The 19,419-nt window shown below is 38.2% G+C and overlaps 1 protein-coding gene and 1 long non-coding RNA gene across 8 annotated transcripts in view; one reads left to right on the top strand and one right to left on the bottom strand.

Moving 5' to 3' along the window:
- C14H5orf58 (chromosome 14 C5orf58 homolog) overlaps positions 1 to 19,419 on the top strand; it is a 66,542-nt gene that overhangs the window by 19,261 nt on the left and 27,862 nt on the right. For 5 of the 7 annotated variants that reach the window (XM_066977097.1, XM_066977095.1, XM_066977096.1 and 2 more), the window contains one exon: positions 2,615 to 2,767. In XM_066977097.1, coding sequence (XP_066833198.1) covers positions 2,736 to 2,767 — 32 coding nt within the window. In that variant the 5' untranslated portion in view covers positions 2,615 to 2,735. Of the gene's footprint in view, positions 1 to 2,614; positions 2,768 to 17,478; positions 18,911 to 19,419 lie in introns of those variants that run through there. The other 2 variants (XM_048064730.2, XM_013178416.3) reach the window with 2 other exon arrangements.
- On the bottom strand, positions 7,756 to 11,132 carry LOC125182889 (uncharacterized). The gene is made up of 3 exons (XR_007163576.2): positions 10,856 to 11,132; positions 8,508 to 8,612; positions 7,756 to 8,429 (listed from the first exon to the last, which is right to left on the bottom strand). It is a non-coding gene; the product is annotated as an uncharacterized lncRNA (long non-coding RNA).

The raw sequence follows: 19,419 nt of genomic DNA, 5'->3' as shown, positions 1-19,419 counted from the left end.
CAGTTCTCAGAGAAATGTTTATTCTTCTGAGTAGTGTACCTGATGCAAAGGCGCGTGATATACTGATACTGATGCATGTACAGCGTTTATTAGCGCAGGTAGGTGAGGAAGAGTTAAAGGTTTTCATTTCATTTTCTTTGTCTGAAAAGAGCATTAAATGAGGATACTCATATCTTTTGTATATATATTTTATGATACAGTTTGTGTTTCCCCCATTATTTCAATTTCAAGCTTCAAGATAAACACCAGGGAGAGAGTGATTTTAGAGGGGTGAAAAAGGCAGATGAATTGGATTTATATCTTTGCTGTAAAATTTGGTACTTAAAAAAAATCAAACTGTGAAAAATGCCAACAATAGACAGTCTGTTCTGTTATTCAGAGGTAAAAGATAAAAGATAAGCCTCTTGGCAACCAGAAATCCATTTCAGCAGCTTCTGAAGTGTCACAGACTAGTCTGTGAAGACATTTCGTAATAACACTGATAAAGATCATGTAGTATTGAACTGATCTGCAAACATGCAAACACAGACTGAACTTATGTGTGTCATTGTGCATGTGTATTCATGAGGATTTGTGAACAAGTGGAAGGACAGCATTTCAAAAATTCTGTAGTAAAGTAAGAGGAGTTTATTGCTCATTAACTTTCTTCCTTTTTTTTTTCTGCATGTGAAGATAAATGAGATCTTAGCAAAAAAATTTCTGATTCATCAATATAGCCATTACAGGGAAAAAAAGCAAATAAGTAACGTTTTGAGCTTTGAGGTCTAAGACTTTATAAAGGGAAGGGTACAAAAGACAGTGCAGCAGTCAAGTCAGGAAAATGGCAATGAATTTTCAATGGTGTGCTTGACTTCCTTTTTCATTGTCAGTGTCTTATTCTGGAATCCATATCTTATTACTGACTGCTGATTAAATTATTCAGTGGTTATTTGAAAGTTAGCAAACAGATTTTCTCTAAATCTAAATACAATTATCACAAACATAGGAGTGGATAGGATGGTGATACGAGATGCTTTCTCATTTAAGCAGTAGCTCCAGTCTACCAGACCTCATACTTTTAAGTTACTGGCTATTCTGCCCTGTTAGAAACATGGTGATTTCACGTGTTAATAGTACCTTGGATGTAAGATGTAAATCTACTACTTAAACTGTGTGGATGTAGGCATTTTTGACAATGCTTCCTATTTGTTAGGGCAGAATAGGCTTTCACAAGAGAGAAAAGTTTGCTCATAAGGAATAAAACAGCCAATAAATGAATGGTTTGCTAATAAAGTCTACATTAATTTGTAATGTCTGAAAATGTCATTTTTTTTCCTGGTAACTTTGTAAGGGCCCTGTCAACTATGCCTTTTAGGCTGTGACTAGCAGTGAAATCTATGTGATCATCAACAAGAATAACAAACTACTTGGGCTAGTTTTAATTGAATATTTGTGGCATGTCATAAAATACAGGATAATTAGGATGCTGTTGGCTGGGCAGAATTGAGTAATTTTGGCAACACTTGATTAAGCTTTGCAGAGGAGACGAAGGGCTATTGCCACTTAGCGCATGTGATGGCAGTGTGATTAATGGAAATAGGAACCCTGGTATGGAAGGAGCGTCTTGGGCACTGTTTCTGTTGTGAGCTCAGAAGCAGGGACTGCTTAATAGTGATGGCAGGGTGATAACTTCTACAGCTTAAGGGAAGGAAATCTTTTCTCTGCTTTTCCAGTGTCTTGCATAGGTCCTCTCTGTTTCTGTGTCTTCAGCCCTGGCATCAAATTCAACTGCTAGGTCTTCTTTCAAAAAAACGGTTAGTGGAACCAATAATAGCTAAGTGACCCTGTTGAAGTCAGGTCTGTGATGTTATATATATCTGTCAGAATTTTCCTGGAAGAATGCAAATTTACAGTAAATGCAGCACTGAAAGCAAAAATATTGTTCTGTAATACATTTCTGCACAGGTCAGCATATTAAGTCAGTACATTATGAAAGCCTGGCAGCAGAGGTAGTCTTTCTCAGTCTCTTAGTCATTTTCCAGGAACATAAATGAAGATGATTTCATGTTGAGTAAAGAATAAAACATTTTTATTCTCATTTCTAGACTCTAAATAATTATTAAGTGCAATACAAAGACTGTAAGGTAATTAGCTTTTCAACCCAGTATTGACCAATAACAGATTCTACTAATGGTGGGAATTGTGTTAATGAGAAGTTTGCAAGAGAAAGATTTATATGCATTCATCATATGCAGATTTCATAACATGAGATTTTGTGTTATGAATAGAAGCTTTGAGCCAGTTACTAAGAAAATAACGAGGCTACAGTATGCAAGAATTTAGCCATGGAGGAATGAAGATTATATTCTAGGTCTCAATTTTGAGTTTCTTCTGAATGGCTTATCATGTTGTTCTTGCATGCAAGCTGTAAATTCAGGTGATCATATCTATTCAACACATTCTAACTCATCTTCATAGTTCCACGGTCCCAAGCTACAAAGCACTTTTTTTTTTTTTTTTGCTGTACATTGTTCTTTTTGTTTGTTTGGTTTGTTGTTTGTTTTTTTTTTCCCTTGCTCTGGGTGTCAGCTTGAAATCGTCTAGTTAGCTTGATCCCTGTTCTGTCATTGTATAGGAAAAGGAGGAAGGGGAATGTAAAGAAGGCATAATGCTCTGCTGCCTCATGGAGCACACCTCCCACAGAATCCTAATCTCCGAAGACAAAAGCTGAGAGCATCAAGCCACGCCAAGCTAACATGCTTGGCAGTCCTCCTCCATCAGCCATCAGGTAACATGTTTGTATATAGCTATCTGTGATTTAACACATGGGTATGCCTACTCTGCTTAACTTTATCATGTGGCCCATCGATAATGGGGTGGGTGTCTTGTTCAGATAAAGAATACTTTTTCTGTTTTACATCAGTGGGGACTACTCATTGTCCTGGCTAGTGGGAGGAATAACAGAGATCATTTGCCATGCAATGCATGCAAAGATAGGCAGGACAGGAACTAGGATCCCATTAAATTCTTCAAAGGCTGCCACAGAGCTCTACAGTTTCCAGTTTGAAGCAGCTGTGCTTCAGATCACTCAAAGACACAGTACTGTATCTAAGAAGCTATAAGGCTTGTGGTTATACTTGGATTCTCCAGAATTCTAGCTAAGAATTTACTAAAATCAGGAAGGATAAGGACTTTATAAATTATTAGCTCGTGCCTTGCTGTTGTCAGACAGTCAAGTTTCTAATAGGTATTGTTAGATGAATCTCTACCTCTCAGGTTCACAGAAGGTTGCTGTACTTCAAACTGAACAATGTTTCTGTCTGGCTTGGCTGTCATTCTGTTTCTTCATAATCTTTAACAAATCCCTGATTACCTATGATATTACCACCTCTCATCAAGAAAGGGCTCCTTTTATAGTTAGAATCTCCCCATAAAACTAATCCCCAGAAGAAACAGTAGTTTCCCTCTATATTCTAGATTCCAGTGGTAAGTTAAGGAGGTAAAAACTGGTCTGCAAAGCAAAACATATTCAGGCAAAGTATCTGCAGTATTATTTCACAGTGTGGCCACTTTTGATGACCTACCTTATACCTGTGTCTCCTTTAAAAGAATATTCCATTGACATTGCCAACACTGGCTCATTAAGGTAAGAGGAGATTAATTTCATTTAAAATGAAATTGTTATGAAACCTCAAGGTGAGCTTTATAAAGACAGTATTGTCAGTACATCCTGGGAAGATGACTGTATCTGCTTTACTTGATGGGAAATAAAAAAATAGAGAAGTCTCTCCTCAGACTTAACACAGTGCGTTTGGCTTCCTGAATTTTAAGCAAAGCCATATTGCAAGAAAAAATGCAGGCAGCAACTGGAACAGAATCAGTGACTTAGCTAAATCACATAGAGCAGTATCTCTTTCATGTTAGAGCAAAACAATATTAGTGCTTGTGTCATAATACATTGCTGCTTAATAAAGGCAGAAATAACTCATCTCTTTTCAGCTAATTCCTGTTCAGCTTCCCCAGGTATAAAACACTTATTAAAGAAAGTTTAGCAGCTGTACTGTTCTCTGAGGCATGAAAAATCTTGATTAAGGTCTCTATACTGGAGTCAATGAAGCTTGAACCTTGATATACTGGGACACATGGAAGGGACAACCTAGCTTTCTGCTCCACAGTGCCCTGCTGGCTAGTCCTCAGAGGAGGACTGTTTGTTTTGGGCTTTGAAAAGCAGTTTGCCAGACCTCCTGCCTATAAGACAGGCATCATTTTATGTCTGCCTATCTATCTGCAAGGATAAGAGCAGCAAACAAAAAGCTGTGGCTATGGAGGAAAAAGACAGGATAGTTTAAGCAGCATTTGAGGCTGGCATTCCTGCTTTGGACAAAGAAGAGGGTGGATGTTTGGGGGAAAAAATCACATTAATTTTTTTATACTAAGATGTTAGATTTGAGGAAGACCTTTTAGCTGTCCATTATAGTTGTCATAACTATGTGCCTCAAACTATAATGTAAGCCACCACCTGAACTATACTTGAGTATGACTGGATTAAAAGTGTTAATGATAGGTAATTAGTGACTGATGCAAGTTGGTTGTGTCAATGATTCAAGTTCTCTGAAAGAAACTGGTGAAAATCTTAATAAATTATCCTACATTGTTAGCTCTTTCATCTGTGTAACAGGGCAAAGTTTAGACTACATAATTTTTGAGATGGTTTCGTCTCAAGATGAAACATGTTGAGAGTGTTTCTTCAGCTGTCATGGTGTTAGTGACTTGAATGACTTTTCCAGGGAGCTGCAAGGAAGTAGTTCAGATACATGAAGTACCTGATGCTGATTGTCTTCAGCAGTGCTCTTGAGATCTCTATTTTCCTGGGGCTGAAGCCTTTTCATTTGTCTGGGTGGAGGAACATAAGGCTGAGGAAGGAAGATCTGACAGATGCTCTTATAATTATTCTTTCCATTTGATTTTTGCTTTTATATGTTTCGGCAAAGAAACATAGATATAATGAGGTTTGAATAGCATTATGTGTCCAAGAGGCATAAAACGTACCATAGAGATGGAGTGTTAGCTGCTACACGTACAAGGGTATTTCAGTCACAGGATTAACTGAGTTTTGATTCCTGCATTCTTTTAATGTTTTCCCTGTATTCCTGGGTATGTTCTACAGGACTTTCATCTAGATCTGAAAAGTGGGAGAAAAGCTTTATGTAGTGTTTGGTTTTTGCATTTGCTCAGTTTTGTTTGTCAGCCCGTGAAGTAAATGAAAGATACTTAATTGCTTTTTCATTTGTTTTCACTGATTATGAAATGTAAGATTAAAAAAATAATAATAATAATCCAGATTTCCCTGGAAGAGATTTCATCTGTGCTGTAAACCTGGAGCCCCTTTTTGTAACTCCTACTCATCGGCTGCTATTGCAAAATACCTTAGCAAGGAAGGAAAGGATAGCAGGTGGAACGAGGCCACCTGAGCAAAACAGTGATTGGGAGATTACGGTTATAGAATCCAGAATCGTGAAAAAAAAACAACATTTTTTATGATTAATGAAGATTAGTTAATGAGTAACTAGCAAAGAACAGTTCACACCTCTGCACCATCGTTATTTAGATGTAATTGGCTTTACTGAGATCACATGGCTATCGCATTTTATTTGTATAACCTTGTCTGATTTACTAAAAATCACTGGGGTGTTTTTACAAGTGTTTTTTTTTTTATTATTATTATTAAAGCAGAGAGGCTGACTCATTGTTCTTAATCCATCTGTATACAGACAGTCTCTGATATGCTTGCCACCATCCATATTTAGGGAAATATCCAGAAACAGTGAGACTACATACTTCTGTGAGTGTAAATGGCAGCAAATTCAGGCCTTTGGTCTGGTCATCATCTTTTCCATTCTGCCTTCTCTCCATGTAGTTTGCTGTTGTTTTTTGCTATACCAGTTGTTTAATGTCTTGCAAAATCATTGGAATTGAAACATTTACACTGAAAAGTACTGCAACACTATTGCTCCCATATAGACAGGTAGTAATATTAAATATACTTGGTAATAGGTAGATACAATTGGAAATACACGCCACTGTGTTGAAGTGCTCTGTTATGAAGTAATTCACATCCTCTCTGGATAAAAGTTTTTTTCTGAAAGACTGTAAAGTTTTAGAAGAACCTCGTACCACCTTTTTTATAGTCACCAATATATGAGGGTGTGTTTTTCCAGGGATGCATCCAGAAAATGTAGATGGAAAACCAAAAGTTAATAGTTTGCACTAAAAAAAGCAGCTGTAAAAAGCAGTAGCTTCTTATTTGACACTTCTTTTTCTTCAGTGTCAACAATTCATATCTATTTAGGTGAGAAAAACAAGTTATTACTTCAGAAAATGTTATTCAAAGATGCAGCGCCTGGAGGTGAGCTGGACTTAGTGTTTAACTATTTATCACATACTTTTCAGCTCCATTCTGAATTTCATGGTCTCTGCAGATATCTGACAAACAGAAATAAAAATTTAAAACTCAAATTACCCAAGGAGCTATGGCAATAGTATAGTAACATTGTGAGAATCAGCAAAATACTGAGGTCACAACTTTGAATATTGAAAAATACAATATAACTATAGAGAAAGATAAATGCCATGATTTTGAACTTCTTGCTTAAGGCACTTGGTGATTGATTTTCCAACTATAAGACTCATAAAGCATGTCAAATTGTGCATCAAAATTCTTTATGTGGGCAGAATAATCAAATACTTTTAAGTTTTACTACTTAGAGGTACACTAATATTTACTAGTACCAGGGAAAATAGATTTACCTGCTTTAGACAAGCAAATTGAAGCTACAGCAGGCATAGTGATATAATTGCATTAGGGCTTTGCAATGTTTTTGTTAGTCTAAGATCTAACTCACTGACCCTTTTCCACAGGCATATTAAAGCTTTTTTAGGTTACAAACTGGGAACAGAATAGTAGAATTTTTGTGACCTCATATGAAGGAATTTCTTTGGTAAAAATCCATCTGGAATAGTTTGCTTTCAGTGGGAAATGCCACAAAATTAGTTTTAAAATTGTTAAGGGATTGCTTTCTAATCACTCAACTATTGTCCTGTGCTAGAGACTGTAAGAACTAAAAAACAAAGACATTCGGTATTCTATCATTTGCATTCATCTGGTATATTTTGTTTGCAACCATACAGATCTTAACTCATTCATTTAGAAAGAAGAAAAAAAAAATAAAAAATATTTACTAGTATTCTAACAGCCGCAGCTGTTACTGTCTTTAATTTAATAAATACTGTTGACAATAAACTTACACCCTTTGGGTGAACCTACAGGATGGAGAAAAAGTGAAAGATATAATGGGAAGGATAATGAATGTAGAGACTGCACACAAATTCATGTTAACACCCATCCAAGCTGGACTAGTCCAGTTCTCCCTAGAAAACTCCTGTTTCAGGCTGGAGAATGCAGTATTCACTGGAGAGATACCAACTTAGTTACCAGGCACAATTACCACGTCCTGAAGAATTTCCCATATATCAGGAAATCTGTTGCCAGGATGTCTAAAATGAGAAACTGAAATATGTCCTCACTCTAAGTGCTGCAGGAACTGCACGGTGCCTGTTAGCACTGTTCTGTTTCGGTGACATCCCACCATGGTTTTCCAGCCCATACCATTCTCTGCTACTGTATTCACCTGTGGGCAAAGGAGGATATGCAAACAAAACTAGATATAGCTAAGCAACCTGTTCCCAAATACAGCGGAGTAAAATGAATTTACCTGGTATATTTATAACTTGTACTGAATTGATTACAGAGACAAACGGAGACATGTACATTTCTCCTTGGGCTGATTTAACCAAAGAATTCAGAAGCTAGGCTTAGAGGAAAAAGTAATGCTTAATTCATTAGAGCATATAAAGTATTCTGTAAAGTATGCTGTATTACAGTGTTTTCCATGGCAATTTGTTCTCTGTAGACGAGTACATGCAGACCACCCCTGGGGACAACTTGTCATCTCTTTTGTTATACTCAGCTCTTAGAATAATTTTCCGTAATTCTGAACCACAAATGATTTGGTCATCAGAGGGGTAAATGCTCCTGTGTAACCATGAGTATAGAATAAGAGTGGCACAAGGATGATCACATTTTTCATTGGTGCCTCCACTGAGTTAAAAAGATCAACCTCAGGGATTATTTTTTTCTCCAATCCAGAAGATAAAGAAGCTATATATGAATAAAGATAGTTTTTATTTATTTATTTATTTATTTTTATCAGTAAAATATTTTGAAGTAGCTTGTACTTTAAGGCTCATTTGGTCTTGGATTGGTACCTCCACAGCTCTATGAACTGCACTTCTCTGATTCACCTTCCTTCCTCAGAATCAGGTTGAAGCTTTATATGGGAGGATGAGAGAATATGGAGGTAATGATTGTCATCTACAGTGGTGCAGCTTTGCTGAAGAGAACAAACCATATTTGTTAATAGCTTAAGACCTGTTAGCCCATCTAAATAGTGCCACTCTTGCCATCCTACCTTCTGGACGGGTCCTCACAGGCAGGGTCCTGTAACTGCTGCATGGCACAAGGTAGCGGAAAGGTAATGAATCCAAGTGTTTGGAGCTGTAGGTGCAGTCTTGAGCTGTAGGGTATTTCTATCAGAGCAGCGTGTGCAGGGTTGCTTATTCTCAAAGAGAAAGTTACCCCCCGATAGCCACTAATAATATAACTCCTAAATGAGTAGTGGGGAAAAGCAAAGGCCTGCTTAAGGGCTGATTAGATCACTGGTAGCTTGTGCATTTACACACACCCCTTGTTACCTTATCATAAGATGAGCAAATATTTGTGCTAGCGGCCACAAATTTATGAAGAGTATATACAGCATATGCACCTGGAATTCCCTAATGCCTTACAGGCATTCAGCGCATACTGTTTACATTAGTGCTATGATACAGCTATGAATGACAGGAATCGGTAGTGTTGCTGTTCTTACTACTGTTCTGTGAAAGCCAGCAACCGGATCAAGGCTGCATTCTTATTTCTTAAAAGCATCCAAGCACCTGTCACATATTTCTTGTACTTATTGCCACAAGTTGAATTTCGAATCAGAAGCCAAATGGATGGTTTCAGATCTTACTTCAATCCACACTTAAGCATCCAATCTCACAGCAGAAATATACTGTAGCAAAAAAATCCCCATGCTCCAGGGGATTCTACATTATGTACAGGGTTAACAGGAAAGAGCAGGCCTGATTACTTGTAGTACAGGAGTTGCAGAGCAGCAGAAATATTGTTTTCTTTCAATGATTAATGTGCTCAATAAAAGTGTAGCATCTGCTGCCAGTTTTCATTAACAAATAAATGAAAAACAAACCCGCGTGGTAGGCAGTGTGTCTGGGGACAGCTTAAACAGGACTGAGCTGCTTTAGATTTCAGCTATTTTCTTTAGGACAACAGTGTGGAGCACTTTCTTGTTTATAGGATAAACACAAGGGATTGAAGCGATCTGTGTTAGCACACAGGAGTGGTTGCCAACCCATAACATTGTGCAGAATGCAAAAATTCCACAGCTTGCTCCCCTGGGAGTCATAGGCTATAATCTTTTTGCAAGTCGGTTTCAGTGTAAATAACAGTTAAATCATCGGAACAGACAAGTTGCCAGTAAAACTTTGAATAAAGTTATTAGTTAGTTCATTTTCCTTCCTTCATAATACAAGTTCGGCAAGCTCTGAGCTCAGTCCCTTTATTGGTTCAGGGGAAATGTGGTATTCCACACCACATTACTACAGGTAATACACAAATGTCAGGCTGAAAACGTCTGCTTTTTTAGCTTCCTCACAACCGAGTAGAGACTCTGGAAAGCAACGCGTCACTTTATTTTTAGCCTTATTTCCTGTGGAAACGGGGTTTATTTGATCATGGTGTCTTTCTCTTCCACCTTTTATCTTTATAACTTTTTAACCATATTGGTCAGTTCCACCTTCAGCAGGACAAGGAACCGTGTCTCAACACAGGGGAAGGTCACAGTGCCTCCAAAGAGACATCACAGAACCCACCCTGCAGAGAACCCTTGTGAGGACATCATTCCCATGGAAGTTTTGATCAACAACTGCTGACTGAGGTCAGTTCGTGAAACTGTAAGAAGCTGATCTGTCTCAGCTCTGATATCACTCAAACTGTCTTCCTTCTTGGAAGTTTGATGTCACTCAAGGGGATATCAGACTGGGCCTGGCTTTGCATCTATGACAAGATCTAAACTGAATCAGTCTCAAGATTTGTAACAATTGGATTATTGCTTCCAGCATTTCCAGATAGTTTCAGGCTCCTTTTTAATGAGGTTGTGTTCTTTTAAACAAATACGCAGAGAATATTTCCTGCAATAATATTCTTCAGACACATGGAAGGCTAACAATCTCCAGAGATAAGTGCTTGCATATTTGTAAACATATGACTTATTAATTCATAGAGAAAATACACCACAGAGTAGCAAAAATATTTTAGTACTACAAACAAAAGATGCATAACTGTCACAAACTGACAGTGATAGTAATAGGTAATAGAGCAATCCCTTGCAGCTTATGTGATGAGGAACAGCAATGGCTTGGGAACTTAATGTATTTGTTCTAAAACCTAGTGAGTACTCTGAGCTTAATGGCAATTCAGAGAAACTAGCTGTACCTTCGACTGTACCTGTGATCTATGCTGAAACCAAGGAAACCTTCCCTATAAATGTTAGATAGGAGACCAATTCATCTGTATTGCTGTTCCCATAAAAACAGCCTCTCCCAATTATTCTCTCTGCAAAGAGCAGTATGTCTCCAGATAGAACAGAATAAGCTAGATTTCACAAGGGCTAAGCTGACATGCATCAAAAAACATACTTACCAAATACTTAGGATTGGTTTTACAGTTTTCCAGCACAGGCCTTTAGTGCTTAGTACAAATTTGTTACTCATGTTACTTGTTTGGTCACATACTGAAGAGGATTTCATGTTACCAACAGGATCTAGTCCTCAGACATGATGTAATGTATCATCAATATGCAAATGTGATTATTTGCTAATGAACAGACATCCCTCTATACTTCAGTTGCATCACAATTTTTGAGCTTGTATTCTTTCTGTGGTGATTATGTTCCCTGTCTAGCATGAGTCATCAGACTCCTCAGGTATGTACAGAGTGTGCTGTGCAGAATGATGCATGGAGCAGGTGTGGCGAAGGACAGGGCAGTTCAACTAAAAGGAAATTGAAATGTATTTTAAAAGAGAATGTACAAATACTTTAGTGTTTGATTTCCAGGGTGGTGATTAATTGTGAACTGTGAGATAAGAACATACAGGGCAAATAAGAGCAACAGCCGTTTGTTATATCATGTAGTAGATTCACCTCTGGTTTAAGCTGGCTTTTGGTGGTATGAACCAGAAAGCATGGACTCTGGCAGTGTAAAGAGAAGTGAAAGCCTGAATGCCCCCTCTCTCGTGAATTCTTGGGGCTGGCAAGCTGGTCATAGAGGCCACTGATCTCAGCAGCCTGTGCTGGCTGAGATTTTCTGGTTCTCTGTGAGTCATTACAAATGCTACCCCTATCGGGTGTGATGGTGAAAAATTAAAATGTGGCCTATCCACATGTAAGCACAAACTGTAACCATGCTAAAGCTGTTCCTACTCATTTACTTGTACTTGCTTGTGGTAGAGAACAAATCTTGGCTTGCATGTGCATTCTGAGTTCAGGCAATATGGAATGACTGGATTTAAACTGTGTACTCTAATGTTGGCAATGTGATTTGCAGGCTCAGGTGGTGCTGTGTCTCATCAGATTTTGTCCAGCTTACACCTGAGCTAGCTTAAAGAGCAAAAGAACTTTGGAGCTTTTACCTCTTTCCCTTGGATTTATAAAATCGTTGTACACATTGGTACAACTTGCAGTCCCAGCTAAAAGCCGTAAAATTTGCTATGTTCCAGGTCATAAATTGGGGTGAGATGGCAGCACTGTGTGATGAGGCTTGCACAATAACCACCCAGCTTATACCTGACTCAAGGCTTTGCTATTAATTCCTCACTTCCACAAACAAAATTCACATCCTGTTCTTTTTCCACTCTCTGCTCTAAAAAGAATACCTCCTATTACCTGCCACAAACAGAAATCTCTTTCTAGACAGTATAAAATTCCTCAAGATGTAATGCAGTGAAGCAAGATCATCTCTGAAATGCGGTTATGCATTTCCCCATTGCCCAGTGCCTCACACCACTGGAAAATGAAATGGGTTCCTGGCATGAGCATTTCTGCTGTTATCTAACTCTCACTGTATTTCATGTCAATTATTAACATCAGAATGATGATAGAAATCTTAACACATGTTAACAAACTGGACTCCTACATCATTTTTCTTACTCTATTATTTTGCCCTGTGATCTTTGTTTTGCAGCCTACCTTTCTCCATCTCCCTTTCCAACGTGTTCTCACAACCTGAGTGCTTGGGGCTAAGATATTATTTTCAGATCTAGGAGGACAGGTTGCAAATGCTGTTTGCTATCTTTTCCAGACGAAGATGTTGTTCATCATATATATCTTCTGTTTATGACTTAATTTTACCCAGTTCTACCACAAGGATTTTAACAGAATTTAGCAGATACCAGAAAATCACTAAGCTGAACCCTCAGATCAGAGCATATTTGGATATATTAAGGAAGAAATGTAATATCTACGTAAGTGCAAAATTTTTTTTCTCGTTGGGTCAATTATGTAATGCTTTTCCAGTGAATTTAAGACCCAGTGATGCTCCTTTTCTTTTTCTGAAGGTAATAAATAATTTCGTGGAAAACCCACTAAATGCTAACGAAGTGAACACTCCAGTTATGTAAAGCTCAGGGTTAGGGCGAGGGATGTACGTTCCAGGCACTTGGAATGAAGCATGAATACAAGGTGCTGATTTTGCTCTGCTCTGCTCCCAGTGTGGGTTAGAAACAGTACAAGTTGACCATACAACACTTAGGGCTCTCCAGCTGAGATGGCTCAATGTGTATCCAGTCCCCAGAAAACTAATTGTGGTGCAGCATATGCATTGGGGATGGAGAAGAATGTAACTAGAGCTGTGTCTTTCTGCTATTTCTTTTCAGAGGATGCAGTTTTAAGCTTTGCCGTCTGGCAAGTGTCAAAGCAGATCTCCATCTTCTTTAGCATTCTGTAGGGTTGGGTCTTAGGGAAGAGATTCAGGGAGCCAAAACCTGCCTCTTGACAACCTCACTAACCCTGCCTCGTCAAACAGAAAGTGGATATGTACCCTGAATCTGACTAAAGAGGAGGTGGGGGAGTCAAAGAATAGCAGGACTAAGCTCATGGTATGCAGACTTCCCAACAGGATAAATACAAACAGTATCCAGTACTGAGTGTCTCACCCCTATGCTTTTTTACTACCATAATGTAATTGCATGTGTGCAAAAGGCATCCTGTCTGTGTCCTTTCTTTTTGTTATTGACTATTGCCAGGTACCTGAGCAGATGAATGTATCGGGTTTATGTGGCAAGGTTTTGGGAGCAGGGGGGCTGCAGGGGTGGCCTCTGTGAGCAGAGCCCAGCAACAGCCCCATGTCAGAGCAGAGCCAGCTCCAGCTGCTCCAAAGGGAATTGCCACTGGCCAGAGCCAAGCTGGTGAGTGATGCTGAGTGGGCCTCTGGGAGAGCACATTTAAGAAAGGAAAAATGCAACAGCAGCTGGGAGAGGGGAGTGAAAGCGTGGTTGTTGTGGAGTTAAACTGTCTATCAGGGTGAAACCACCACAACAAAATACAGAAATCAGCCAAAAAAAAAAAAAGATAGTGGAAACATTCTTTACAGTTGAATCTTCCCCAGCTTCATGTAGTCATACCAGAGGAGCTGTTCTAGCACTGAATGTGTGACCTAGTGATTTATTCCCAAGAGTCACAGTCTGTTACTTTTTCTCTTTTTCTTTCTCAACAAGAAAAAAGTTGCCAGGGCTAATCTTTACATGCAAGTGCACTCATCTTTGAAAGAGAATGGATCTCTGAATCAGAATTCTGTGAGAAGACAGGGTGCTAAATGACAACAAGGCTGTAGGTTGCTTCTGTACAGGCCATCCATTAGAAAAAGCAGTATATTAAACATTATCAGAAAGAATCAGTGATCCAGGCATCTAGACTTCCTACTTTTAAATTCATAGAAAACATGCCATTGCAGAGCCCCCTTGGATTACAGAGCAGCGTAGGTCAGTCATGAAAGTATAGCTCCTATTTTCAATCATTGGTATGTTTTCTCTTTTTGCCTGTAAGGTGATTCAGTCTGGAAGGGTTTTGTTTGTTTGTTTGTTTTTGCTTAATTTCACATCAAACCATCTATTAATTGTAGAAACCTTGTAAAATCAGGAGCATCTAATCAGGTCTGTTACTGTAAATGCTGAAGTCCTGTAACAGATTCCCCCGATAAACCTTAGGAAAGCAGGACAAATTCCTACTTAGAAAGAGAAGAGGTAGTGATAGGTTCTGATAGACAAAATGAGTCTGCAATCCATCCATCTGTTCAGCAAAGTACATCAGAAGAGTCCCTTGCTATTCCATTTTCTTTTGTGTTAACTGTGGCTAGCTGCTATATTACATAGAACGATGGAGATATTATATCTGCCACCACTTTTTTGAACCCTTTTTCATATTCTGTGGTTTGTGGAACTCCCTGTGTTTCACTATGGATGGAATTGGTATCCAGCTTCACTGTGCCAAGGTCAAGGACTAAATGAAACTTACTGTGTTTAGGATGCTGTGCAATCCCAGATAATGCAAACCCTTGATAATGTGTTGTTTCACAATGTATTATTTCATGTTCACAGGCAGTGGGAAAACTGAATGCTAGATCTGAGCGTATGGCCAACAAATGTGGCAGCTCTCCTTCCCCTGGAGCAAAGCTCATCCCCAACCCAGCCACAAAATGGCTCTGAATGAGTAATGTACGTTATTCTGAAATATACACACATGCAGCAATGTGGAAAATCAAAGTTATATCCATAGAATTTACCCAGTTTAGTCAGACTGGTATCTCTCTCCTTTCAGAAACTCAAAGAAAACAATCTGACTTTTTCTTTTTTTCATTTAGATGATTTTAAAGATCATTATTTTATGTACACAAGGATATTTAAAAATATTGACAACCACATCACTTTTAAATGTGGTTTAAAAATGTCTGTGAAGATAGGAATAGTGAAGATTTTCAGCTGATCTCTTTGAGATTGTACCATTTCAAACTGTTTTTCAGCCAGGGTAATATACAAGTATGCATTTGGCTTATGTGCAGAGCAGATGATGAGAGTAAAAGAAAAGAGCAAATAAGAAGTCTGATTAAGCAGAGACTGTTCTAGAACTGGCTACAGAATCCTTTGTATTGTTCCTTAACAAAATAAACACAGAATATAATCTATTATTTGCTTGCTGTGTTGTTCTCCTAGCTGGTAGAATGAAAGACAAATGGCAGAACCCAGATCCATAGACGTGCCTTTGATTTGAAGGGAAATATATTTTCCCAATTAAATTGGCTCAGGAAAAAAAAAAATATATATATATATATAAAAAACGCTAGTAAGTGGCCCATTCACCAGTCGCCCATTCACCACTAGAAAACTGGCATATTTGAAGTGTAAGTAATGGATTAGATGAAAATTAACTGTATTTGCAAGACAAATTGCTCAAGTCTTGGGGAGGGTAACAGGGCACTGCTTTCTTCTATCCCACAAGTCTTCCGTTGTTTTCAGCATTTGTTCATCCATTGAATCATTGACTGATCGGTTTACATGGTGCAGCAGTGGGACAGGGGTAAACATCTTAAATTATTAGGAGTTAGATAAATGCAGAATGTTTTTTGTGTATACTATTTATCATTCTACTTGCTCACTGAAGCCAATCCATGAAAAGAATTTTAAACCTGTTCAATACTTTTCCCCATCTTTGATTCTGGGGAATGTTATTAAATTTTTGCTGGATTACTTGAGTCCATAGTCTCGCTAGAATTCTTATAGATCAAAAAAAAAAAAATCTGTAGTCTATGACTGCCATGTTTAAAGTGCAGGGTATTCATTCACTACTGCTGTTGAGTTCAATAGGAGCCAAATGTTTCTGAATTTCTCTGGCTTGCAGCCTGCAATGGTTGTTTGCACCACCTGCAGAGGGAGGGGTGTTTTAATGCACCCCAAAATCTAACTGCAATCTGCTGCTGCAAAGAAGGTGTCTGCCTTCCTGCTGAGCACTCCAGATGCTTCCCTCACATTGGCAAAGTGCTTGTCTAAGTCCACATATAGCCAGACAGTTGAAGCTGTAGAAAGCCCACCAAGTAACTAGCTGGTTATTTAACCAGCTGGCAAAATTGTTTTTTGCCAGATTAACTCCACAAACTGGCTCACTGTGGTGTTAAATGAGTGCCAGGGCAAGATTCAAAGGAGAAGCAGAAACATAGGATGAGGAATCCACAGTTAACCCACCTGGACCACATTTAAAAACACATCTGAAGTGTGAATCTTGTATTAACAAAAAGGATGTAGGAGCAGATACTGCCTTTACAATGCATTTAATTTCTGCAGAACAGAACTATCCAGCGTGTCTCATGTGGTTTCTTCCTATGTTTCTCCTGTGGATGCTGGTAATACCTAATTGTGAGAGAGCTAATTATGCATTTCGGCCAAATTGACGGTTATGAAAGGCTTGGTTGTTTTTTAAAAAGTGTTTTTGTTTTTTACCTGAGTAGAAATTCAGCTTTTTAGTTGTTCAAAGTTCTGATTTTTGCAGGGTCTAGCAACCTGACAGGTTTAAAGTATCGGATGTTAGCTGGTGCAAAAAAGTGTCCTTTGTTTTGAGAATAACATTGGTGTTAGAAAAGAGTATTTATTTTGCAATATACCGCGATTGTGAAAAAGATGTTGAGAAGCAGAGGTCATAAACATGCTGTTAGAAAAGGTTCTCTTCAGTAAACAGGATTTATGATGAGATTTATTATACTGATTTCAAGAACAATTCCAGAAGGAATTCTTTTGGAGTTGTTGTGGTTTAACCAAAACCAGGACAGGAGTGAGAGAGGATTTATTTTAGGAAATGTAATAGAAATAATAAATTATCATAATACATGAAGCACTGAGTTATACAGTGATATACCAGTATACGGAATCTCCATCCCTAGAGCTATTCAGAAGTTGTCTGGATACAGTTCTTGGCAACCTGCTCTAGGTGGCCCTGCCTGAGCAGGGGAGCTGGACTAGATGACCTCCAGAGGTCCCTTCCAACCTAAACCATTCTGTGATACCAGTAATATATAAAGAAATGGTGAAAACACAATAATAGTATCAGCATTAAAATCCATTAATTGTTGAAAGAATTTTACGCTTCCTAATAGAAGCATGTTCTGAAAGTCACATTCTATGAAAAACGAATTTCATAGGAACTTCATGATTTTTTCCCCCCAGTTTGGTTTTATAATTATTATGAGTATTTAATATACACAGTATTAGTTGGAATGGAAATATCACCAATATCACCAATGAGGCCAAACAGGGAGGTAGAACTTGATGTGGCAACCTAATGTTACCTCATGAAATGAAAATGAAGAAAATGATGCAGTGGTTTCTAGGACAGCCCACTGTTTTTAATATGTAGAATCTGAGTCAAGATCAGAGATGATGGTAGTCTTCATTGCATAAATAAATGATGATCAAGGTTGTTGTACTTTTTTTATTGTTTTTCTAATAATACATTTTCTATTCACAATTGTGATAAGTCAAAATGCAGTATCTGCCTGGCAGCAGGTAATGTATTGTCAGTAATCCCTGTTCAAGTAATTTTGCTTAACCGAACCTCTTAGTTATCCTTGGACGTGTCACTGTGAGACTTACAGCAGATAGACTACTTCAGTGAGCTGAAGAATGTGCTATTATGGCATGTGGTTTCTGTTCTATATCATTTTGTAGCTGTAGTATGGGTTATATAGTTGCATGGGTGAGTATCATAACCCATAATTCTTTTCTAAAATGGGTTACCTGAGACAGAGTCCTTTTTGATTTGGCCATTGATGCACTGCAATGGCAGAATTGGAGATTGTACTTGCACCTAACTGCTCAGTTTTATTCTTTCTCCAAGTCTCCAGAATACACATTAATGTTGCCATCCCTAACCCATCGGTGTATAAAAGGCACATGGTGCCATGATGGATTTCCAGTAGGCATGTAGAAGTTTTAAGGCCAGTGATCTGGGGATTTCTCATTTGGACTGTAATTATTATGTATCATCAGTGTTCAAGGAGGGAGATTAAAAGGTGAACAGGCAGAGAAAAGTGCTACTAAGATGATCAAGGAATTGTAGGCTTTGGTCATAGCATAAAAGACAACAACATGTTTAATTAAGCAAAACAGAGGCAATGTTGCAGCTAGCAGATAGTGTTGGCACAGGAACCGAAACATAAATTGGCTAAGAATAAATCTGCAGTGCAATTTCACGTAAGGTTCATTAGAGCTAAGAAAGTCTGAAATACTCTTCCGAGAGAAGTAGTAAAAGGGAAAAAATTATCTAATTTCAAGTCGGAATATAATACTTTTATGAAAGGATGATATAATGCAGTGCCATAAAAGGCAACTGTATTCAAATAATCATGAGATCACTCTGCACTCAGTGTTGCTATAATCCTAAACTCCTATGTACCATTTGAAAGCCTGAGCAGAATTATTACCAATTGCGGGCAACAAATTCATTATCACAGACCAAGGCTATCCTTTGCACTAAAACCAGTGTTATCACAGTTTTTAACAGGTTGCTTATAGTGGGTATTGGTTAAGCAAGGACAGGCAGGGAAGGCTATGCTGTTGTAACTGGTACAGCACAGAGGACAAACATCTGCAAACTGCAACCCTGCGTCATCTGCTACTGAGAGTCATGCATGGACATACATGGACAGAAGCAACACAGGTGAGCTAGTGTTACTGCCATGGGCTTCTCTCTTTTCATGCCTATTTATTTATTTATAATTACAGTTTACAATAATCTTAATTATTCAATGCTGTCATTACAGCCTGCTATTAAGGCATTACTACCTTTGTGTTAAGGTGATTCTTGAAATACCATGCTGCCCTCTTGAGGTTGCATAATATATGTTTTGATTTTTTTTTTTTTTTTTAGGCTGTTACTGGGGAGAAAAAGACATTTTAATGAAAATCTGTTTCTTATGGAAATAAGTAGATTAGACATGTCCACTTCAAAGCCTTTTCTGTGTTTTGGATGTCCAAAAGGAACTGGGCATGCAAGTCCTTGCAGAAGTCTGTCTTAATTTCTCCACCCTAACTTTGAATATTTAGAGGATCATGAGCAGAAGTGCTAGTGATTGGGAGTAAAGCCTGATAGGGTTGTTCAGTTAGAAATTTTTTTCTATTTAGATTTGAACACAGAAGCGACAAATGCGAGGAATCATGTTTCTAGTA

This window comes from Anser cygnoides, chromosome 14, assembly GCF_040182565.1.
Source record: "Anser cygnoides isolate HZ-2024a breed goose chromosome 14, Taihu_goose_T2T_genome, whole genome shotgun sequence".
NCBI lineage: Eukaryota > Metazoa > Chordata > Aves > Anseriformes > Anatidae > Anser > Anser cygnoides.
This window is presented reverse-complemented; position numbering and strand designations above follow the sequence as displayed.